General features: G+C 50.9%; 1 protein-coding gene across 9 annotated transcripts; it reads left to right on the forward strand.

The window, feature by feature from the left end:
• The first annotated feature begins 500 nt into the window (after positions 1-500).
• On the forward strand, positions 501-24055 carry Slx4 (SLX4 structure-specific endonuclease subunit). 9 transcript variants are annotated; one of them, XM_063268904.1, is made up of 16 exons: positions 1362-1423; positions 2057-2141; positions 3169-3895; positions 5599-5805; positions 8033-8222; positions 8991-9203; positions 11395-11603; positions 11731-12047; positions 12658-12871; positions 13253-13338; positions 14061-14207; positions 15144-15310; positions 16007-18198; positions 21579-21681; positions 22231-22644; positions 23037-24037. In XM_063268904.1, exons 3-16 carry the CDS (start codon positions 3541-3543, stop codon positions 23386-23388), a joined length of 5166 nt encoding a protein of 1721 aa, XP_063124974.1. In that variant the 5' UTR covers positions 1362-1423; positions 2057-2141; positions 3169-3540; the 3' UTR covers positions 23389-24037. The 9 variants fall into 9 exon arrangements, with proteins under 9 accessions (XP_063124975.1, XP_063124974.1, NP_001385580.1 ...); XM_063268903.1 differs by having other exon boundaries at positions 1381-1443; XM_063268906.1 differs by lacking the exon at positions 1362-1423 and adding an exon at positions 1456-1649.
• The last annotated feature ends 59 nt before the right edge of the window (positions 24056-24114 follow it).

The raw sequence follows: 24114 nt of genomic DNA on the forward strand, positions 1-24114 counted from the left end.
AGAGTTCTGATTGCAAGGAACCTTCATCCCTGTCACCCCAGAGCAGATACATTCCTCACACGTGTAGAATATGCTACGACAAGTTACTCAGCCACAAAAACAAGTGAAATATTCACTCATGCAGGACAAACAAAAGAGGCCACATATTTTATGATCCTATTTATATAAATACACAAAACACACAAACTTGGATTCCCAAGGGGCTAGGGGGTGGGGGTGGGGGGGGAATACAGCTGACTGTTAACAAGAACAAGCAGTTTCTATTTGAAACTATAAAATGATCTAGAATTTGATATCGATGACAGTGGTAGTCTTGTGGATAAGGATCTACTGAAACACACTTTAAAAGGATTTCACAATTGTTGGCTTTCTTTCTAGGCTCTGCCCCGAAGTTACCTGGCAAAGCCACGTAGGATTGGTTTGTTATAAAAGGGATTGTTTGCCACCCCCCTCGTTCTCTCTGCCCCTTCCCTCTTTCTTTAACTCTCTTCTCTCCCTGATTCCCTTTCCCCTCCTTCCCCCTCTTTCTCCATGTGTTCCTGGCTGGCTTTCCTCTCCCCTCCCCCTTTCTCTGCCTCTACTCCCTTCTCAATTCCCCTTTCTATGCCTCCAAATAAACTCTATTACGATATCCGTCATACGTCTGGTAGCTCAGGGGAAGGGATGCCTCAGCATGGACCAGCCGCACCCTAGAAATCTTATCCTTGGCTTAAAACAAACAAACAAACAAACACAAACAAACAAACAAACAAAACTACCTTAATTTATATCTTTAAGAATACAAAACGTGTGGTCGTCTCTCCAGGTCTACTCCTTCGAATGATCCCAGTGTTTTTTCAGTGACTGATCAAACTCTCAGTTCCCAATTCTATTATCGAACAATGTCCTCACTGAATCTGGCGTTTCTTCCACACATACACATCCCATTAGGGGATGCCACTTTCTTTTTTCCATTTATTTATGCATATGTCTGCAAATACATGTACAAACCAGAAGAGGGCATCAGATTCCTATGGGACTACAGTTGGAGATGGCTGTGAGCCACCATGTAGTTACTGGGAATTGAATTCAGGGCCTCCAGACGAGCAGCCACTGCTCTTAACCGATGAGCCATTCCCCGTTACCGCACTTCTTTAAAAGCGATCATCACTACCCTCATCCCAAGCTTCCTCTGCACTTAACAGAATTTATGCAGCGAGCGCTATCACCGCGTACAGATTATAGTCCTGGCTCGTGCGGCCTCACACCGACCGGAAACGCCCTAGCCACTGTGGAACACCGGAAGGCGACCCTCATCCCGCTTCCCACGCTAGGACCACGTACATAGTTTTGCGCACGCGCAGACCCTGCACCTGCGCACTCGTCATTCTTCGCTCGCAGGCCTCAGGGCGCAAGCGCAGCCCCGCGGCTCTCCGTTAAGAAGGTGCGGCTGCAGAGCGGGAGGTAGGAGGGGCTCGGCGTAGGCCTAGAGTGGCCCGGTGGTAGTGATAGTGGTGGGGGTTGTCACTTCCCGCGGTGTCCCCTCTCCTGCGAGGCCGGAAGGCGTCTATCTGTCAGCCTCTGCCGGACGTCCCTCGATCTTGACCGGCCCGCGGTGGGGTGGCAGGAGCTGCGCTCGGTAGACAGGGGCAGCGCCTCCCCGGAGGGAGGTAGGGACAGCCCAGGGATCAGAACCTTCTGTCTGACTTTAGGGCCGTCGAACATTTCCCCAGGCAGGCCCAGTCCTCTTCCGTGGGCACCCGTAAGGATAGCGGGAGGGTTCACCCCGCCTTAATCCATTCATTCCCTTGACGCCTGCTAGGAGCTGGTAGGCAAGTAGGACGCTGAGGAGGCAGGAGTTCCCTACTCTCTGGAAGCTGGAAGCCTGGTGGAATCCGTTATGTCGTTTAGCAGATATTGGTGGAGCATCTACCGGAGAGGACAGTCTTATGACTGGATTGTCAGGAGAGATGTGGGGACTCGTAGAAATGTACACATCTAGCACCGTACAATTCAGGTTGCTTTTGCCTGATGTTCCCGGCCTTTGGGAACTGAACCGACTTCTCTCTCACTGCAGGCCTCTCCTTGCTACTATTTCTCTTCAGTCTCCTCCCACTATATCAAACTTTGCAGTTCGTGAAGTCAACAGCCTAGCATTTATTGTAAGTTGGAAACCAGATAGCCCAAAGAAAATACAAAGTAAATAAATGTATAGCTAACTGATATGCTGAACTTTACTAACAGATAATTCAGTGAATAGAAACATAGAATCTGATACCCTGGAACCACATTGCCTAAAATCTTTACCCTGCTACTTCAGAACGGTTCCTTTTACACTGCTTGTGACTGATTCCTCACTGTGATGAAAAGGTGACAGTAGACTGTATTGTATAGGATTGCGTAAGGATTAATGAGCTAAAGATTTGAAAAGCAATTAGCATAGCACTGGACACATAAGCATTCAATAAGTGTTATACACTGCAAATGATTACAAGCTGTGGCAGATGTCACTGTGACAACCATGTGCGACGACACAGTGAGGAGGGGGACAGAGCCCATGTGAAGTAGTAGGGGAAAGTTTTATAATATTATTGTATTGCTATATTTGTAATGGATAGATTTCTGCCACTGGGTTATATAGGGAGGTGTGTGTGTGTATATATGTATATACGTATTGGGTTATATAGGGAGGTGTGTGTATGTATGTATGTATGTATTAGGTTATATAGGGAGGTGTGTATGTGTGTGTGTATTGGGTTATATAGGGAGGTGTGTGTATGTATGTATTGGGTTATATAGGGAGGTGTGTGTATGTATGTATTGGGTCATATAGGGAGGTGTGTGTGTGTATGTATTGGGTTATATAGGGAGGTGTGTGTGTATGTATGTATGTATTGGGTCATATAGGGAGGTGTGTGTATGTATGTATGTATTGGGTTATATAGGGAGGTGTGTGTGTGTATGTATTGGGTTATATAGGGAGGTTGTGTGTGTGCATGCGTGTGTGGTGTGTGATATGTCTTGCGTGTCATGTGTGCTGCACTGGGATATACTGTGGAACAAGTATACTTGTAACCAGGCTGTATTTGGAGACTCTCCCCATAACGACATCCTCTGTACATCCTGGAAGAATGACATAAAATAGCATTAGCTGTCTAACTACACTTAGATGCTTTTGGTTTTCCACAGATACAGAGTTAGATGAACCTATGTCCTTTATCACTGTGGAGACCTTGGAGAATCACCTGATCACAGAGTTCACATGTGTTCTATCCCAGAGGCAGCTGTTGGACAACAAAAGAGGGAAGTTTTTAAACAAGTTGTTTAACTACGGGTCCAAATTGAAGAAAGATATGAAAGTCATTATGGAGAGGAGTACAGTACTTGGTTTGCAATTGTGCAAAGTCTCCAAGTAAATCAGAGAGAAGACAGCTGTAGTGAGGCCAGAGGTGTGGTACAACCTCAGTGGGCTCACGCACGAGCGCCGCATCTGTGGACATGTTGCCAGTCCGGTCCTCACTCCCCTAAAGACAAACACGAAACCTTAAAACAGGTCAAGTGATGGATGAGTCAGATGATGATTTCAAAGAACTCTGTGCCAGCTTTTTCCAAAGGGTGAAAAAAAATGCGACCAAAGAAGCATCAGGAGAGAGGACGAGGCGGAAGGCCTCCGGGCACACTCAGGAAAGAGGCAAACGGAAAGAAGCCAGCCAAGCTGTCGCCAGGAGCAAAGCCCTTCAAGGCCCTTCAGAGAAGAAACCTCGATTAGGCAGCCAGACCTCTAGGACTAAAAAGCAAAGGGCACCCAAATCTCAAGAAGGGGACCCCGCTCTCCCTGTGAATGGAAAGGGAGGTGTTCTTGCTCCTACCCCAGATCAGCCTGTGTTGTGTGAAAGACCACAGAGCACTCAGACAGGTAACCAGGCAGGACCCACTGCCAGATTTGGTTCCAGAAAGGAACCAAACTGATGTATGCTGTTGTAAACCAGGGCTCAGAAAACCTGCTAAAAAAGGCCAGATAGCTGGGTGTGGTGGTGCACACCTCTAATGCTAGCATCAGGAGGCGGAGGCAGGTGAATCCCTGGGAGTTAGAGGGCAGCCTGGTATCCACATACTGAGTTCGGGATAGCCATGGCTATGTAGAGAGATCATCAAAAAAGGCCAGAGAGCAAATATTTTGTTGTTACAGATCACATAGTTTATGTTGCAACATTTGACTCTACTTAATTATGGGGTTGCAACTCTGTCAGAAGGTAAACATTTGAGAAAAAAAATAACCTATACTTTATATGTCCAGACGGTTTTTCTTGTTTTCATTCCCTAAGAACACAGTGTAGCCACTATTTATATAGCCTTTATATTGGATATCATCTTAATGCATAGCAGGGTTAAAGCACACAGGTTACACAGGTTCCATATAGATAGGTGGTATACTGACTAGAAAAAGTGATCTGCAGGTTTTGAAAGTTTCAGGAACTCGTAGAACTGATCTCTTCTAGCTACAGCGCGTCAACTGTTCTAATGGCAGCCGTAGGTGATGCAGAAGGGAATGGGGCAGCCGTGTGCCAATGAAACAATTTACAGAAATACGCCTAGCCCTAGAACCATAGTTTGCCCAGTCCTTTGTGTGTGTGTGTTCAATGAGTATGTGTAGAGGTTTCCTCTGATAGCTTTCTGTGACTGTTGATGCAGTTAACAGCAGTCATGTCAGCATAAAAATAATGGTGTCTTCAGTATATGTGTGAATTAATTTTAAGGTAGGTACGTTGGAAAGGACTAGCCAGTCCTTTGGTTAGGTTGAGGAGGCTTTCAGAGTGTGCACTACGTGTTCCTGACACCCTTTGCATGCTCAGCCACTTGCTTGACGTAAGCCTTCACACAGATCTGAAAACAGACTTGAGTGTAAGATGTGCTCTGCAGCTCCTGGTTTCTGTTTCTAAGCTTCCCTCACCGTCTCTTCCTGACTGTAGAGAGCATTTCTAGTGTGGGTGCAGCGTCTTTCTTCAGTGGTGTTAAAGCCTGGGCCTCTGAGGCTGCTGAAGGATCCCACAGCACTGCACAGGCGTACTGGGCATCCTGCTCCCTCCTGCAGCTGGCAAAAGCCCTGGTTCACGCATGCACACCTGCTCACACATGCACACCTGCTCACACCTGCACACCTGCTCACACATGCACACCTGCACAGTTGGCATGTAGCTTCATGGGTTCCTGGACTCCACTGAGGGCTGTAGATGGGTCTCAGGTTAAAGCATGGGTCTCAAAAGCATAAGAGATAAATATTTGTCATTAGTATTTCTTTAATAATTGCTCTATTGAGATATTGCTCATTACATAATTTTAAAGCACAGTTTTGTGGTTTTAGTACATTCAGAGCTGGGCAACCACCGCCACCACTACATGACTTGAGAGCATTTTCATCCCCCCTAATGAACCACAAGCTCATCTGTAGTCACTGCATCCAGTATCCTTCGCCACTGATGTGTTCCCATTGCCACAATGAGGAAATGGTCAGGTCCTGTTCACACAAGTCAGGTCAAACCTGAACTGGCGGGTATAAGACCTTTTGGAAATTCGAGTCTAACCTACAGAACAGAAGCTGTGAATATTTTCTTCCTCCAGAGAATGCTCCCAATGGCGACTCCACGACGACTGGTATGCCAAGCCCCTCCAAGCCCAGAGCCTCGGAGCTGGTTCTCCAACGGATGAAGCAGTTCAAGAGAGCGGACCCTGAGCGCTTGAGACATACCTCAGAAGAATCCCCCCTCAAGACTGCACCGGGAGAAAGTGTCCCAAGGAGCCTGCAACAGGAGATAGTGGCGGGAAACGGTACGGTGAGCACACTCTGCCTTCGAGGAGAAGGTACACTGTGTAGGAAAGGCCGCGGAAGAAGCCGCTGGCTTCACTTCTGTATACAGCTTTTCTGTCTGATCTCTACCTCAATGAGGTGGTGACCTCCTTGGAGCTAGCCAAAGAATGGAGTGTCCCTATAAAAACTATTTATCTGTTATTTTTTATTACGTGTACATTACGTGTCTATGTGGGGCGTGTACATGGGAGTGTGGGTGCCTATGGAGGCTGGGAGAGTGTGTTGGATCCCTGCGAGCTGGAGCCGCAGGCAGTTGTGAGCTGTTTGACATGGGTCCTGGGAACCAAACTCTGGTCCTCTGCAGGAGCACCACACACTCGTACCCACCCAGCTGTCTCTTTATCCTGATTTCCTCCTGGACTTCCTCACACAGTCTTGCTCCTTTTTGTCCTGTCTCCCTTCTTATCGCCCCCACACTGCTTATTATCAAGTTATGCTTTTACAGAGTTGGGCTTTTGTTTGTGTGTGTGTTTTGTTTTTAAACTACAGTAAGGCCTGAGGAAATTGCTTAGTGAGCAAAGTGTTTTGTGCAAGCCAAGGACTCGAGTTCAAGTCCCTGGCATCTACAGCTGGGCATGGTGGTGCACACTAATTCTAACTGTGGAGAGACAGACATAACAGATATCCCGCAGATCAGACATTTACATTATGATACATAGCAGCAGCAAGATTATAGTTATGAAATAACAAAATTATTTTATGGTAGGGGGTCACCACAGTGTGCGGGACAGTGTTAAAGAGTTGCAGCATTAGGAAAGGTGAAAGCTGACCTGCTCTGGGCTAAACATTTTGGCAACCATTCTTTTTTTTTTTTTTTTTGGTTCTTTTTTTTTTTCGGAGCTGGGGACCGAACCCAGGGCCTTGCGCTTCCTAGGTAAGCGCTCTACCACTGAGCTAAATCCCCAGCCCCTTTGGCAACCATTCTTAAAAGGGGTCATGTACTGTGGACGCCTAGAGGGTACAATGTCAGGGGCTGTGCACTGTGGATGCTCAGAGGGTGCAATGTCAGGGGTCCTATGAGCAGCATGGGTCTTCATCCCTATGAAAATGTACAAAGGAAAAGAAGGGTTTGGGGAAAGGCTCCCTGGAACCACACAAGCCCTGGACTGGAGTTGGATCCTCAGTACCTACACAAAAGCTGAGCAGGTATGAAGGATCTCCCCAAGGCTTGGGAGACAGATACAGGAGATCCCTGGGGCAAACTGGCTAGCAATAGTGGCTGGATTGATGAGCACTGGATTCAGAAGAAACCCGGCCCCGGTAAATTAAGTGGAGAGCAATCAATGAAGACACATGTCTTAGGGTCTTACTGCTGTGAGCAGACACCATGTCCAAGGCAAGTCTTATAAAGGACAACATTTAACTGGGGCTGGCTTACAGGTTCAGAGGGTCAGTCCATTATCATCAAGGCAGGAGCATGGCAGCATCCAGGCAGGCATGGTGCAGGAGGAGCTGAGAGATCTACAGTGTCATCTGAAGGCTGCTAGCAGAATACGGCTTTCAAGCAGCTAGGACAGAGTATTAAAGTTCACACCCACAGTGACACACCTACTCCAACAAGGCTATACTGCCTAATAGTGCCACTCCCTGGGCCAAGCCTATATAAACCATCACACCACCCAGTATCAACCTGTGGCCTACACACACGCACGTGTGCACATACACACACACACACAAGGCCTGGGTTTGAGCTCCAGTACCACAAAAGAAGTAGGCACCAAAATGAAGTTGTGCTGTTTTTTTGAGCTCATGACAAGGGTTGTAGACTAAACGTATGAGTCAGAAAGTCCGTAGGGCACATTCTGTGTGAGGCCAGGGTCTGTTCAGAGAGTCAGAACCACTCCGTCCTTTGGGCTGCTGCTGAATAGACTCTTAACTGTCAGAGGCATCTCACACTGTCCTGACTCAGTAGGAGGTCAGCATTACAGGCGGCTAAACTCCTAGGTAGGCAGAGCCCCAGGCTGGGCTCCACAGGTGGAGGACCACCCTTTAAGAAGCTCTCCTGGTAATGAGTGTGTATGTGGATGTGGGGAAGGAACTGTCCTCAGAGCTCCCTGCCGAGCGGGGCTAGGTTCTAGTCTGTGCTGTTCCTCGTGTCCAGGATCCAAGACCTATAGACAAGACAGAGGTACAAGATGGTGGAGGCTGTCTGTCCTCATGGGTCTTGGATGCTTCTCCACTCTACAGAGTATAAACCCAAGCTTCACAACACAGACAGCGATGCTGCAATGGCCCTGGCCTTACAGCAGGAATTTAGAAAGGAGGAAGCTTCCTCACGTCCTGACAGCCTGGAGGAGAAGGGCTTGTTCTTCTGTCAAATATGTCAGAAAAACCTCTCAGCAATGAATGTGACTCGGAGGGAGCAACATGTGAACAGGTAGGGGCAGCAAGGCTTGTCCCCTTGTCTGTCAGTGACCAGGACACAGCCAGCACCACGGGCATCTCGCTGTCTTGCACGGTGGTAGCAGCTCAGTGTCATCAGTGAACCCAGCTTCCCCAGACAGCCCCCTGAGGTGGATCCCTCACGGTCGAGCTTGTCCCTCACAGGGCAGCAGGCCTCAGCCCTGTGGACCTGTCACCACACCAGTTTTGGATTACTTTCATCCCCTCCAAAGGGAACATCATACCTGCTGGAAGTCACTGTTACCCCTTCTTGCTGCAGACCACGACCTCCCAACTGTGTCATCATTTGTCCTTTGTGTCCGTCCTCCATGGGACGTCTTTCCAGAGCTCATCTGTATGTTGTGTGTCAGTGTGTCATCCCCCCACACACTAAAATGAAACCCATGGAGTGGATAGAACACGTGCCTGCTCTTCCCTCCATTGACTGAGGTTTCCACTGTGGGTTTGCAGTGGAGCTGCTGTGAGCGTGCGATTCCTGTCAGAGCACCTGCTCTCGTTTCCCTGTGGCGCATACTTAGTGGGTTGCTGGACTGTAAGGTGCCTGGGCTGATCTGTCCTTTATTCTTTAACCACCTTTGCTAACACAGACCTAAATTTAGTGTCTGAGGCTGACTGCCAGGAGCCATGTGGGTGGTATGAGGGGGTCAGCTTTTGGGGACCGTGTTTACATGTCAATGTGGATCAGGTAACAGCTACAGCCCTTGTTACCTGAGAGGTGGTTCTGTTTACTGACTTCCTACAGATGCCTGGACGAGGCAGAGAAGGCACTGAGACCTGCTCCACCTCAGATCCCTGATTGCCCAATATGTGGTAAACAGTTCCTCACCGCCAAGAGCCGAATCAGTCACTTGAAGCGGTGCGCAGTGAGGATGGAGGTAGGCCCTCAGCTCCTGCTTCAGGCTGTGAGGCTGCAGACAGCTCAGCCGGAGGCGGGCAGCAGCCCTCAGGTACCCAGGTAAGACAGTGAAGGGGACCACGCAATGGTGTTCCCACCCCGCTCCACACTCCTTAGACAGTTCGTATGGTGTTAGTAAGAACAAGCTCTCTCTGGGATTCTGGCATGAGGCGGCCATCCCCCAGAGAGTTGCTGCGCTTCCTTGAAGTCCTTTCTGTGATGTTGCTAGCCCCATGATCCTGCAGTGGCCACTCTGACGATCCGAGAATTTGGCATCTGCTCCACTTTTGTCTTAGCTGTGCTCTGTGTTTCTGCTTTAGGGCAGCTTCGCTCTCATGCTATCAACGTCAGATCATTGAGAGAATTAACTGGACAGAACTATAGGACTGTCTATTACTCTTTGAGAATCCTGTACAGTGTGTTTTCTTCATATTCGCCCCTACTTTCCCTCAAGAATGTGTTTTTTTTAAAGATTTATTCATTTATTACATATAAGTACACTGTAGCTGTCTTCAGACACATCAGAAGAGGGCATTGGATCTCTTTACAGATGGTTGTGAGCCACCATGTGGTTGCTGGGATTTGAACTCAGGACCTCTGGAAGAGTAGTCGGGTGCTCTTAACCGCTGAGCCATCTCTCCAGCCCCCAAGAATATATATTTTTTTAAATTTATTCATTTATTATATATGAGTTCACTGTAGCTGTCTTCAGACACATCAGAAGAGGGCATCAGATCCCATTACAGATGGTTGTGAGCCACCATGTGGTTGCTGGGATTTGAACTCAGGACCTCTGGAAGAGCAATCAGTGCTCTTAACCACTGAGCCATCTCTCCAGCCCCAAGAATGTATTTTTAATTGCACAAATTAATGCCTGTGTATTAAAACAGGAGACTCCCCTAAAGCTGGGAAGTGGCTCTCAGCATGTAGACGCCAGGCAGGCAAGCAGAGGGTCAGCTCTGTTCACTGTCCCAGACCTGGGAACAACTAGTTGACCACAGCTTTCCAGGGAACAGAGGTAGCCTGGGCAGCGGACGTGTGGGAGCCGTTTCTCCTAATCACTACCTGATAACCTCTCATGGGTTATCAGCCGCTGGGCTGAACCACAGCCGAGGTCACAGGGCAGAGCAGATTCCTCAAGCCAGGGAGTCTGTGTATATTAGGACATCCATCCTAGCAGTTTGGGCAGGAAGCCATGAGGCCTTTGAATAGACATTTTACCTATTACTTGTCTCACATGTATACTTTAAAAATAGCTCCAAATAGCGAAACATGTACCCGGTTCTTCTAGAAGGTTGGTGAGCAGAAAGTTAAGTAGAAAGCCCCTTTCTCAATAACTTTGAATTTTCTTTAAGTGGGCTTTAAACATTCCTCTACTGAGACCATGCCTTGGCTTTGGGCTTTGGAATAGTCAGCGTTTCCTGGACAGAGCACACACAATGACCTGATCTGAGGGCCTTCTTGCCTGCCCTGCTCCTCACCTGCTTTCTCACAGCCCCAGCCCTGCCGTGCATAGGCGCAATGCCAGCGCTCCCCTTCACACATGGCTCCTGGCTGCTGACTGGCTCCCCCATGCTCCTCCACCCCTCTCACTTAGGGTAGCTGAGTTAGGGTGACACTAAAATATCCCAGCTTTCCCTGTGTTGCAGAGAAAGAGCATGCGCTTTGGCGAAAGCCTGGGTTAGGACAACAGCTGCAGGGCAGGCTCGCGGAGCTGCTTCTTACCACACATCCTATTTGTCCAGCTGCTGGGACTGACTGGGAAGTAGGTCTGTCTTTCCAGCCAGAGCCCTTCATGCACACCTGTAAGGCAGAGGCAGGCTAGCTTAGGGCGGCTGGTTGTCTGGGAGACCTTGCCTTTTGGGCCTTATATAGAGGTGCTGCTGGAGTCCTCCTGGAGGAAGAAAAGGATCCTTTGTGGCCAGGACTGCCTTGTGGGGGTTGGGGAGGAGTGGTTCTGAAGGTTCAGTGGGCAGAACTTGTTGGCTACAGAGAGCCTACTTGGAGCTATAGACTACTAGGGTTTGGCCACATCTAGGTATTCAGGTACACCAATGGCCAAGAAAGTGCCAGGCCCTCGAGTGTCTGCATTGCGCTAACTTTCTAGGTTTGGATGGACTCAGATCAGTGCATGGAAAGCCCGGGAAGTTGTTGGCTCATTGCTGTGGTTCTGTCCCTATTGTTCCCTGTAACATAGAAGAGGCCCCAAAAAAGAGGTGCTCACTGACCTCTCTCTGTGGCTGCCCTTTAGTTTCAGCAACCATGTTGGAGATTTGAAACGGAAAGGAACCACCAATAAGAGGGAGCCACAGAGGAGATGGAAAGTCAGTAAACCTGAGGCTCCGTCCGAAGACCTGCTGGTGGCCATGGCTCTGTCTCGTTCTGAGATGGAGCACTGTCCAGTTGTGCCCCCACTCAGACTGGAAAATGCTTATTCTGAGAAGAAGGGGCCAGGAGCAGGTACATGTGGCCGAGGCAGGGCCGGGGGAGGGCTTGGCGACCAGTGGCTGGCTGAGAGTGACCATGGCCACCCCTGGGATAAGCAGTCAGAGCTACTTCTGACTGAGTCACTTCTGTTTATCTGTAGAGAAGAAAAGTCGCAGGAAGAGACCCCCGGTGTGTCCCCCACAGTTGGTAACCCAAGACTCTGAGACCACAAGTAGACAGATCGAGGATCGTGTCGCCCAGCTCCTGTCAGAGGAAACAGAACTGGCTTGTACCCCACCACTTCCTGCCAGCAAGATTTCTAAGGAAGAACGGGAACACGCAAGCTGGCGAGTGCGGCAGCCTGAAGGGAGGCGGGGCTTTCTGTGGGAACTCAGTGCCCTTACAGGAGCCTGGGTTAAGGAGTCCTTCTACACAGTGGGCCTGCTTCCTCCACTTGTGTCCCAGTGCCCTCCCAAGGTGAGCAGTGTCCTCCAAGCACATAAGCGGACAGGCTTGGGTAGTCTAGAAATGCACCAGACAGCAGGGCTGATGGGGAAGGCGTCCAGTAAGCAGGTTATGGAGGAAGAGACAGGCTCTTGGTGTACCTCATTCTCTCTGTGGCAACTCATTAGCACTTCTAAGAAAATGACTTTGGTCCCCAAATTCAGCACAGTCCTTAATTAAAATGCAAAGTCCAGGCCCAGCCAACCTGGCACAAGTCTTAAAGTCTGTCTGAGATAGAGCCTTGGAACCCTTGTCCTGCATACGCACTTCACACAGCTCTGGTAGGTGTGATCCTAAGTTGATATTCACCAGCCTTGGCCATTTAAATGACATTAAGTGGGCAACTAGTTCCTGGGGACCCTTCTGTTAAGTGGCCCTTCCGTACACTTGGAGGCATCATGTGGACCTGAGCTATTACAGAACCTGCCAACACAGTTGAGTTTTCCTAGGCTGCTCCTGGTTGTGACTGGCCTCCCTTGGGGGTAGGCCTGTCCTAGCCGTGCATGTGTAGGGTGGCTATTGCAGAGTATAGTAGTGTCGGTGACAGTAACCATATAGTCACTAGCTTTTCAACTTCTTTCAGGAGCCCGAGCTACCCCTGGAGCTGCCCAAACAACAAGAGCCAAGCACACAGAGGCCACCTGCTTCCCAGAGCAGCCTCCCCGTGAGCCACAGCCCCAAGAGCCAGCTGCTGTCCTCTAGCCAGAGGGAAGGCCAAGCTCTTCAGGACCTTGTGGACTTGGCAGTCGAGGGGCTGAGCTCTAGTCCATGCTCCAGGAGTGCGGGCATGCCCACAGGTGGGACACTGGGCAGGTTGTTGGGCCTGCCCTGTGCAATGTGAGGTCAGGAGGAACTCCAGTGTGGGCAGCTGGGAGGCTCTGCACCTCTCAGTGGAGAGCATGGATGAAGGTGCTCTCGTACCTTCCTCAGAGGAGAGGATGATGCAGAACATTCCGGTCTTTTCACAATCATCCCTAAACTTTAGCCCAAGACAGACTTCCTAGGCTAGTTTGTCTGTCCTACAGTCTTCCTACTTCCCTGTAAGGAGATGGGTAAAAGCAATTAAAGGGTTGCCTTAAGTAAAGGTGTCCTTAAATAGCATGTGTCCAGCCAAACCCAGGGTTGATACTGCCAGCTTGAGAGATGGCATCCTTCTGATCTACGAGTCCTTCTCTTAGGGTTGGACTTGGTACCTAGCAGCCTTCCACTGACGGGATTTGTTCTACCATGTCAGAAGACCCTTAGGAAGGATGACAGTGTCGCAGTAAGTACAAAGGCATCTGCCACAGCTGATCTGTGGGCTCTGCTCAGGCTCTGGTGTTTGCCAAATGTATGCCTTGACACCCGTGGTGGAGCGTAGAGTCCCAGGCCTCCTGTCTCATTTCTTGGGTCACTGTCACAACGTCTTTGCCACTGCTGTGCTTGGGCACTTCAGGTGTCCTCAGCAGCCAGTCTGCAGAGCCTTTCCAAGAGACTGCCTCCCTCTGTGTGCTCGTTTCTTAGTGATTTCCTTCATCGCTAAGGACTCGCTGTGCCCCTTCTGTGCATGGATTATGGGGTGAGCTCTAGCTCCCAATCCAGTGTACTGTGTTGGTAATGAATGACACTGGAAGATGGGTATCCGTGAGGACCCTGCTGTGCAGGGGCCATCTTGGTGATGTTCTTGCATGGAGGTTGGAAGTATTGGGTTCCTGCATAGCTCAGGCCCTGAGTCCTGTGCATGCAACGCTTAGGAGCTGTGAGGGCATCTTTATCCTCCACTGTCCCTCACACAGGCCAGGGAACACTGCAATAGAGAGCCTGGGAAGGAAAGAGCATTTGCCATGCTGGGTCCTTGTCTTCGGTATAACCCAGAGGCATAACCTCATGCCTCATCTGGGGATGTCCCGAGAGGAAAGCTGAGTCCTGGCTCATGGTCTCCCCTGCATGGGAAGTCAGCACAGCAATGGAGGAGCTCACACATCTCTCTTCCTCCTCCTCTTACAGCTCTCTCTTGGGTTATTGGCAACAGACTTTGGGGCCATGGTCAATAATCCGCACCTGAGTGATGTCCAGTTTCAGCTTGACAGCGGAGAGGTGCTGTATGCCCACAAGTTTGTTCTGTATGCTCGGTGCCCACTTCTTATTCAGTGTGTAAGTACGCAGGGGGCTGGACGCCTACCACCCCCCTTCTCTTTTCTCCTTTCCATTTGTATTTGCATCGTTTTGAGTCTCCTGATCCCCCTCCCTCCCTCCCTCCCTCCCTCCCTCCCTCCCTCCCTCCCTCCCTCCCTCCCTTCTTCTGTTGGGATGGCATGCTCTTGCTTCAGTCTCATGTTACAGGCTCCAGCCACCGTGGGGGAGTGCAGTGAGCGCTCAGTCACAGGAGCGTCCTATCTTCAGTCCTGCAGTAGGATGTCATCTGCAATCGTACTGGGCCGTAGTCATCTCTCCTAGTACCCTGTGGGGCTGGGCTTTTATTTGCTTTGTGGGTTCTTCTTTCTTTCACCCTCACTTCTACCTTGCAACACCCTGAACACTAGGTAGGAGAGGAAAAAGGGTAGAGGGGAAGGGGGTGACTATTAGATTACTTCCTGCTGATTGGGGCACCGCAGTTCCTTGGGGCAGGTTTGATCTTCACTGTCAGCCTCTCATTTCTTCTTTCCATCTCTTCACACACGACAAACCACAGCCCCTTCGGTCATGGCTCTAGCATTTATATATCCTCTAAGAAGTCCTCGGAAGTCCAAACGCCACAAAAACCACGCCCTTGCCAGAGCAGTAGGCAAATCATAGTCACCTACTGTGGACAGTCTAAAGCAGCCCCATATCCCACACCTGGGATTAAAACAAAAGCATCTTATATTTCTGTGTTTTTAAAGAAACCAAAATTCTCACTATACTCATGCAACCCACAGACCCACGTCGGATATGCTTAGAGTCAAGTGGAAACTGACCTTAAACATGCAGCCCAGTATGATTTTGTAAACAAAGGTTCAGACTACAGAATCTGGCCAGGACAACCCCCCCCCCCCCCCAGGATCTCAGGCTGTCTGAGAGCTAAAGATAGACTCTGCTCCTGTACTTTAGGTAAATACGGAAGGCTTCTCTGCTGTAGAGGATGGGGATCTGACCCAGCGTGTCCTGCTGAGTGACGTGAGCTCTGAGGCTGCCCACGCATTTCTGAACTACCTCTACACGGCAGACACTGACGTGCCTCCCAGCCTGGCTCCTGATCTGCGTTCCCTGGCCCTAAGGTGGGACTGTACTGTCCACACACTCCACAGCCGTTAACGTTGGTGACATGGACTGGGGGATTGGCATCACGAGGCGGTTGTGCTGCCTAAGGTCAGGGCTAAGCCCATCAAAACGTCTTTCCATCTTTTAATCCCAAGTGTACACCAGCAGCCCTGAACAGTTCCCTGATAGTTGGCTAGAATGGATGGTTGCAGGGTGCTGAGAGCTGGGTGGGATAGTAGCCCATGGTGTCAGCACCCTGAGACAGACACCTGATGCAGCCCCTTCATTGTCCCCATAAGTTACCCAGCATCAGCTAGGCGTCCTTCCTCCTCACTCATCCCAGGGTGTGCACATTCGTGTGCCTTTCGGGAAAAGCTCAGTGATGGTGGTTTGTGATACATCACCTGGGTTTCAGAGCCTTCCGATAGGTGGTCAGCCAGGCCTGCCAACAGTTTTGTCTGCTGTGTTTTTCCTCGGGCACAGTGCTTGAGTGAGTTTCGGGCAGCCTGGTTTTGTAGCTCTACCAGGTCCTGTGAAGCCAGCTGGGCCTGACACTCTGTCAGCACCAAAGTTAAAGCGTCACGGTGCTGCCAGAGGGATGACCAAGTGCGTTCCTGGGCAAGGGAAAGGCCACTAGGGGAACACTCTTCCTGAGCTCTGCCCTGGCACCTGTCCTCCGTAGAGCAGCGATGACACCGTGTCTCCCCTGGCAGGTTTGGTGTGAGTGACCTCGTTGAGCTGTGTGAACAAGTGCCTGCCACAGCAGACTCAGAGGGAGAGCAGCCAGAGCACAGCGAGGATTGTGAGAGCAGAGCAGAGAACTTCCAAGCGCTCCTGAGGTCCGTGTGGGGGAATGAAGAGGAGGAAGCGGAGACTCTGTTGAAACCTGAGGTCTGTGAAGAAGACAGAGAAAAAGTGAATGAGGCGGAAATGGACGAGATATATGAATTTGCAGCTACGCAGAGGAAGCTTCTCCAGGGGGAAAGAGCAGCAGCCACGGATGGGAACACTAACCAGCACGGGGAGGACAGTCCAGTTTCTGAGCCTTCCCTGGCAGGTGTCCAGAAGGACAGACAGCTCGAAAATACAGAGCAAATGGCGTCTGGGTTAGAAAGAGAAGAGGTACATGAAGGAGATTCCATTCCACTGCAGGACCAGTGCCCAGACTGGGCAGGGAAAGCAGAGGCCCAGGATGCACTGGAGGAGGCAGTTGACCACCCTGGCTTCTGCAGCCCTTCTGACAGCCTCCAAGAGACAGGGAAAGAATGCTTGCCTTTGCACCCAGCCCAGGCCCATGACTGCAAACAGCTCCTTCCATCAAATCAAAGAGCGTCATTGGAACTGTCACAAGTAACAGTTGGTCATGAAGAGCAGAGTGACCGCGTCAGGGAGAGGCAGGCAAACATGGCCCAGGCACCTTCTCCACACCCCTGCTGCCTCCCGTCACAGTCTTCTGTGGGTGACAGTCCCAGCCAGTCATGGCTTCACCTATACCACACAAGCAGTTTGTCACCCTCAGTGTCCCAGTCACACATTTCCAAGGTGGTGTCCCCAAGCTCACCGTCTCCAGTTACACCAGCTAAGCAGAGGAGGGACAGTAACATTCTCACATTACGGAAAGAAGCAGGCCACCACAAAGGCAGACAAAACAGCTCCAAATTGGGACGCAGAAGTAGGAGCATTCTGATTTCCCCAGCAAAGTCTCCGCCCATTGACCTGACGCAGTCTGTACCTGAGCCCCTGAGCCCCAGGGCCCAGGATCCTCTGCGCCGTGTGAAGAAGGAGGGCGAAGTCATCCTCTTACTGGATTCAGATGAGGAGTGGGAGCTGGAGCACATCAAGACAGAGTCCGTTTCTAAAGACTCTCCAGGAGGGAAAATTCCAGAAGTTAGCCCCAGGCCCTCTGACCTGTTGTCAGTCATTGATGTAGAGGGAGATCAAGAACATTTCCCAAGCCCACCGAAGAGAGAGGCCGGGCTGCAGCAGGAAGAGGAGGGGCAGCTGGGAGACCGGCCTGCGCCGGGCCACAGACACATCCCCTGGCTCTTCTGCAGCCAGACACCCAGCCTGGGTGAGGACAGCGCTACCGAGAGCTCCTGGCTGGTGCCTGCCACCCCCGGGGCCAGCAAGAGTCGTGATCGCTCATCTCAGACCCAGATCAGAAGCCTTAAGATCAGGACTCCATCAGGTGAGACTGCTCAGCAAACACCAAGGCCTCCCGTGCTGGAAGCAGCCCAGAAGTTCTCTGTGATCATGCCACATACACAGCCTGTTACTGTAGGAGCCTCAGACACCAGAAGACAGGCTTACAGAAGCCCTTCCCGTCCCTACCTCAGACGCCACAAGCTCTCTTCTTCACAGCCATCATGTCCTGTTCCTGATTTTACCAGCTGGTGCCAAAAATCCTCCTCACCTAGACCATGCCCACCAAATCCGCCTGCAGCCGATGAAGTGGTAGAAGTTGGGGACAGTGATGATGAGCAGGAGGTGGCTTCCCATCAAGAAAACAGCAGCCCTGTGCTAGATGGTGACCCCCCAGGTCCCATGGGTGACTACTGTTGGCATGAGCCTCTTTCACCAATTCCAATTGACCACTTGAACCTGGAGCGGACTGGCCCCTTGATCACAAGCAGTCCAGGCAGTCAGGTCCAGGAGGCTCTACAGAGTGATGGCTGGCACTCCCCAGGACTTGGCACCACCCCCATCCGAGGAAGCTGTGGTGCTCTCAGAGAGTCTCAAGAGCAGTCCTCACAGGCTGGCTCTCCAGAGAGCAGCAAACTGAGTGTCCTTAGCCAGGCTCTGTGGGATGACTGGGATGAGGAGGAAGGACATTCTCCAGAGGCCCCACCTGTGGCCCAAATGCTGAGTGCCAGAACTCGGAAGCCAGACAGGCCAGAGACACCAAGTGAGTGACTGTGAGGCCCGAGAGAGGCCTGTCCTATACTGCTTACACTGATGGGATGTGGAGGTTGGGATGGAAAGCTGAAGGATTTGCTCATCTGGGCAAGACCACCCTTTGATTCCCCTCCCCCCATTCTCCCATAAAGTAGGAGATGTGGCTGTCTCCCTAGAATATACTAGTAAGTATATAAGCTGCAAGTCAGCATTTCCTAAGCCTGCCTGGATCTCAACTAATGCACCTATTCAAAGTTCCGTCAGGGAACCCTCTTCCAGACCACTGACTCAGCACCCAGAGGTGAGCGCTGTCTGCAGATGTCACCTTAAAATGGGCAAAGTGAAGCTCCTTGAAAAGTTAAGTGCCATGTATTAAAGAGCAGGCTCGGTGGCATTTACCCAGCATACACGAGGCCTTAAATTCAATCCCTGCACCACTGTACACAGTTGGTTAAATATACAAACCTGGGTGTGATGACCATGCTTACAACTCCAGCACTCAGGGGGTAGAGGCAGGGGTCAGAAGTTCAAGGTCACCAGCAGCAGTGAGTTCCATGCCAACCCCTGCTGTCTTTAGAAATGGCTGATTCCTGGCACACACCTTTAATCCCAGCACCCTGGAGGCAGGGGCAGGGGCAGGGGCAGGGGCAGGCAGATCTATGTGACTTCAAGGCCAGCCTCGTCTACGGAGTGAATTCTAGGACACTCATGGATACACAGAGAAACCCTTTTCCCACCCAAAATTTAAGTATAGAATTGCCACAGTCACTCTAGGTGGGGGTGATGCACATCTCTAATCCCAGTACAGGACAGTGAAGCAGGAATATCAGGAGTTTACGTCCACCTAAAGTACACGACATGACAAAACTGTATCTAAGAAGAAAGAAAGGAAGACAAGAGAATTGTTTAGGGAGGAAGTTCAGTCCATAAAGTCCAATCCCAGACCCCACATTAAAAGCTAGACCTGGTCACACGGTTGTGATCCCAACACGAGATGAAGACAGGACCATCCATTGGGCTTGCTGGCCACCAGCATAGGAGTCGTCAAACAAGCCCTAGGTTCTCAGAAGACAAGTTGTCCTGAGGACAAGTGAGGAGCAGCATCCAGTGTTGGCTTCTGGCCTCTCCATGCATCCTCGTGATCACACTCACACGGAGTAATTCATAGAGCCCAGAAGTCCTGTTCTCACATACCCAAAGTAACTAAAACGGGTTCAAACACATAACCACTCACATAGTCACAGTAGCCAGAAGGGGAGAAAACCCAATGGTGGAATGTCGCGTAAGACTTAGGATGTGATGGGAAGGTCACAGAAGCTACTCACACCGTCACTCGTTTCTTGCCATAAAATACATACATAGACTGAAGAGTGCTGCAACACAGACTGCAGGTCCCCAGGGTCAGGAGTCAGAGCCAGGTTGCCGAGTGACGTGAACACTCAGTGGTCGAGCATAGTTCACGTTAAACCTTTTGCATCAGCCTGTGTGTTTTAAAGAATGGGATGGTGTACAGTGTGTAGCACAGTGAGTACTTAGCATGCATGGTGGACTCGCCTAGCACCCAAAGCTCACATGAGGAAGGTGAGGGGGAGCATGACCCCTGGCCCCACCTCAGGTGGAAGGACGTTACTTCCCATGCATTCCAGTCTTTCCGAAATGCTCAAAAGCCACTGCCTGTGGCCGGGAGGAGAGGACAGTGGATGTGGTCCATCATGCAGTCACAGCCTTGCTGGACGGGAGTGGAAGTCAGCAACCTGCTGCTTCCTTCCCAAATCCCCCAGCGGGCTGCTGACACCCTTCAGTGGTTTGAGAGCCCTAGCACCCCTGCTTCTGCCACAGGGGTGCCTACAATGCAGAATTTGCATTCTGCACCAGTTCCCAGGCTCAGAACCACTGCAGGAGACTTGAGACTCACACAGACTTTGGTCTGAGTCTGAGGCAGGTTTCCAGGCTTCAGGAAACCCTGAAAACTGACAGGAGGCAGTCTCCAGCCTCTGCAGACAAAAGGAGAGGGCAGGCTAGCCGTTCTTCCCATCAGTCTTGGTTTTTTTTTATTCTAAGGCTTTTGTTGTTTTGAGGCAGGGTGTCCCTCTCTGTCCCAGGCTGGCATGAATTTATTGTAGCCCCCACGTCTCAGCTTCCAAAGTTATAGAATTACAAATGTGAGGTCTATCCCGCTCATGGTTTGTTGTCTGTCTGCCTCAAGCTGTCCTAGAAGTTGAGGAAATCCCTTTCCCTAAACTCAGTTTTGAACACCATACCTGGCATCTCTAGTAATCTTTTGTTTGTTTTTTCCAGACAGGGTTTCTCTGTGCAGCCTTGGCTGTCCTGGGACTCTCTCTGTAGGCCAGGCTGGCCTCGAACTCAGAGATCCCCTGCCTCTGCCTCCCAAGTGCTAGGATTAATGTTGTGTGCCACCGATCCTCCCCCCTCCGCAAGCATTTTTAAGAGGATATATGTACACTGCGTGATCTTTTGTAACTGGCATCTTTACTCAGCACAAATGCTTCTTTATTATATCTGAATACTGTGTCCATTCATCCATTAGTAGACGTTTGGTTTTGTGACGAATCCTGCTTTGTGTAGACATACATTTCACTTATGGTATAGTTAGGTCCAGGATTGTGGGTCATGCAGTAACTGTGGTTAACAATTTGAGAAACGACCACACCTTCCCCACAAGATACTGCTTCATTTTAGGTCCCCACCAAGATGTGTGTAAGGTGAAGGTTCCAGTCCCTCCATTCCTGTCAGCACATGTCACGTTTCCAGTCTAGTGGCTATGAAGTGTTCTGCACTGTGTTTCCGATATCTGAAGGTTCATGCTGAGCGCCTTTTTATGGACTCAGTGGCCATTTGTGTATCTTTGGAGAAATGCTTGCCCTGTCCTTGGTTTATTCATTACATTGGTTTTCTTCTTTCATTTGTTTACTGTGTGTGCACAGGGTGCACGCAGCGGCCAGGAGGCAGTGGTGGGTGTTGGTTCTCCTTGGGGGTCCCCCACTCACCTGCACCTCCCCAGCCTACGCTGTCTTTGTTGTTGGTCTAGGGAGTTGTGACGTCTAAGCGAGTTTGGCGGTTCTCAGGGCTGCCAGCTGTCTCTGCTGTCTCCATACCTCAGGGTATGCTTTACTGGGAGATCAGATCACGTGCTGGGCTGTGGTGCTAAAACACAGGAGCCTGTTCACCGGCATTACTGCTGTGTGGTTCTTGGTAACTGCTGTACACTGCCTTCCAATGGGAAGAAACAGCTCAAGTGGTGAGGGTGGTCTCCTTGGGCACAGTGTTGATTGGGGTCTCTCCTTTTCCATGGTGACACTTCTGGGGCAAAAGGTGGTGGCAGACCCATGCCTCTTACACTAAATCATGTGCTTCTTGTGTTTTATCCAGAAGGTGCTAACCAGAGAAAGAACTTGCCCCCCAAAGTGCCTGTAACCCCAATGCCAAGGTATTCGATCATGGAGACCCCAGTGCTGAAGAGAGAACTGGACAGGTTGGTAGTGACTCCGACTTCCTCGTAGGTGGTCTCCTGCGAAGAACCAGGCCGGGCAAGTGGGATGACCCAGCACTTGACCCTTAGCCCGGGGAGGAATTCCTGCAGTTTGCTCTGCATAGACTCGAGTGGGTTGAGTGGCTGGGCTTTTCCACGTCCTTACCAACCGTGAGCTCCTAGCGCTGACAGACGACTCCTGTGGTTACTCCATGCTGGTAGGAATGGAGCCCTAGCCGTGCCAGCCAAGTAAGGAGACTTAATTTTGTACCACGATGTGAAAACTGCCACATCCCGAGCAGTGGTGCTCCTCAGTCTCAGATACTTGGTGAAGTCAGTGCTCCCACTGTCCCAGGACACTGGGGACATTTCTGGCATGGGTAGCCTTCAGAGGAGGCTTGGTTGGCATGTGGCCACATGGTCAGCTTTGCACACCTAAGCAAGTCGGGCTTGTGAAACTTGAGTCCACTAAAGCCACACGTTACTCTGCAGCAGAGTGTGGTGGTAGGGCCTTGCTGCTGGACGTTGATGTTCATCTCTTTCCACATGCAGGTTTGGAGTCCGTGCTCTGCCCAAACGCCAGATGGTTCTAAAACTGAAGGAGATTTTCCAGTACACTCACCAGACTCTGGAGTCAGACTCTGAGGATGAGATCCAGTCCTCCCAGGTACCCCCAGGGGTAGCTCGCAGCCAGGCATCGAACACTGAGACCTGCAACCCTTCAAGGTCAGGAAGTTACACCCAGCTCAAGGCCACTGCAGGTCTCCGGACTCAAAGATCCAAGGGCCCCAGTAAAAGGAAGAGCCTTCAACATCAGGAGGAGCAGCTCGGTGAAAGCATTTCCCACCCGAGCAGGTCACCAGCTGGGGAGCCTTCACGCCCTGATGGTGACGCCCAGCTCCCAGCCTCCCAGGAGTGCATGGCTACCTCTGTGGATGGCAGCGACAACTCCTTTAGCTCTCAGAGGTAATGGATGCAGCAGGGTCTGTCACACTGTGTGTCCTGTGAATGGTGGGTCTGAAAGGGCATTAGAGAAGCCTAATGGCCAGTGTCCGAAAGCACGTGATTTCTGTTCTCTAGGACGCCCACATGGCTTACGTGTTCATTCCGAGTCCCCACAGGCCTGAGGAGCCCCGTAGTTTCCTTAGATGCCTGTGCTTTCTGGGTGGGATTGGGAGGCAGATCCCACCTAGACTGGCCTGGCCAGGGAACCAAGAACCACAGAGACCTGTAGGGCACCATCAAGGAGTCTTGTCACGTGTCAGGCCCAACAGAACCATGGAAAGTCATCCCTCAAAGGGGTTCCTGGTCTTGGGAGCTGAGAAAAAGGTGTTACATAACACCATTGTTCTTTCCAGCTCCTCTGGTGAGTTTGGGGCTGCCTTGGAGTCTGTAGGCGAAGACAAGGATGAGGAGGATGGCGTCACCGCGTCACAGGTAGCGATGCAGGCCCCAGACACAGAGGAGGCGGTGAGGCGCTACATCTGCTCGCAGCCTGCCCTGCACAGGAAGGTCCTGATGTACCAGCCTCTGCAGCTGGCTGAGCTGCAGGCTGAGCTGAAGCAGAACGGCATTCCTGTGGCCATGGGCAAGCTGCTGGACATCCTGGATGCTCAATGTGTCACCTTCACGACTGCTGCCGCCCGCAAGGAGAAGCTCAGACAGAAGAGGCGGCAGCCCTCGGGCCGAAAGAAAAAGGATCAGAAATGACCGTCCTCCACCCAGTTAGACCTGCCAGAGGCCTGAGCACCTAGTGTAAGGGAGGCCTCCACAGTATGTCGTAGGACGTGGACCTGTGTCTGTGTAAAGGACAAGAAGTCTTCTGCACTCTAACTGTGTGTGTCACCCTTGGTCTCAGAGCAGACCCTCCCCCCTCAGCCAGCACTAGTTTTCCCCCTTTGGCCCAAGCAGGGTCCCCATCCTATGTGTACCTGAAAGGCAGTGGGCCATACCAGCTGACCAGGCCAAGACCCAAGCCTCTTCTCTTGCCAGTGTCCAGCACAGCCAAGCACACCACGGCGGACCAGACAGGATGGGCAGCCTGCACCACTATTGTCATAGGTGCTCTTCCGCCCTGTGCCTGCCCAGACACTTGCCACTGTCACCAGCATTCTTCAAGTAGGACTGTGAGTAGGGCCCAGTACAGCTTTGAAGACCCCCAAAGTAAGCATGTTTGTGGGCTCTGCCCATTTGTGTTAGGCCTCTTTGACCCAGTGTGGACTCTGGGACCAGAAAAAACCCAGAAGTTTGGATTTCTACAGCTTGTGAATGTCCTTATGTGTTTTAAATACAGTGAAGTTGTTTTATATGATGTGCAATAAAAAACAAAGAAGGCTTTATTTAAAAAAAAAACAATAAACTTAGACACTCCTCTCTGGGAAAGCTGTGGGGAACACACAGTGAGCTGGGGCCCTCCGCCCTGCCGCCCACCAACGC

Source organism: Rattus norvegicus, chromosome 10 (genome assembly GCF_036323735.1).
Source record: "Rattus norvegicus strain BN/NHsdMcwi chromosome 10, GRCr8, whole genome shotgun sequence".
NCBI classification, from domain to species: domain Eukaryota; kingdom Metazoa; phylum Chordata; class Mammalia; order Rodentia; family Muridae; genus Rattus; species Rattus norvegicus.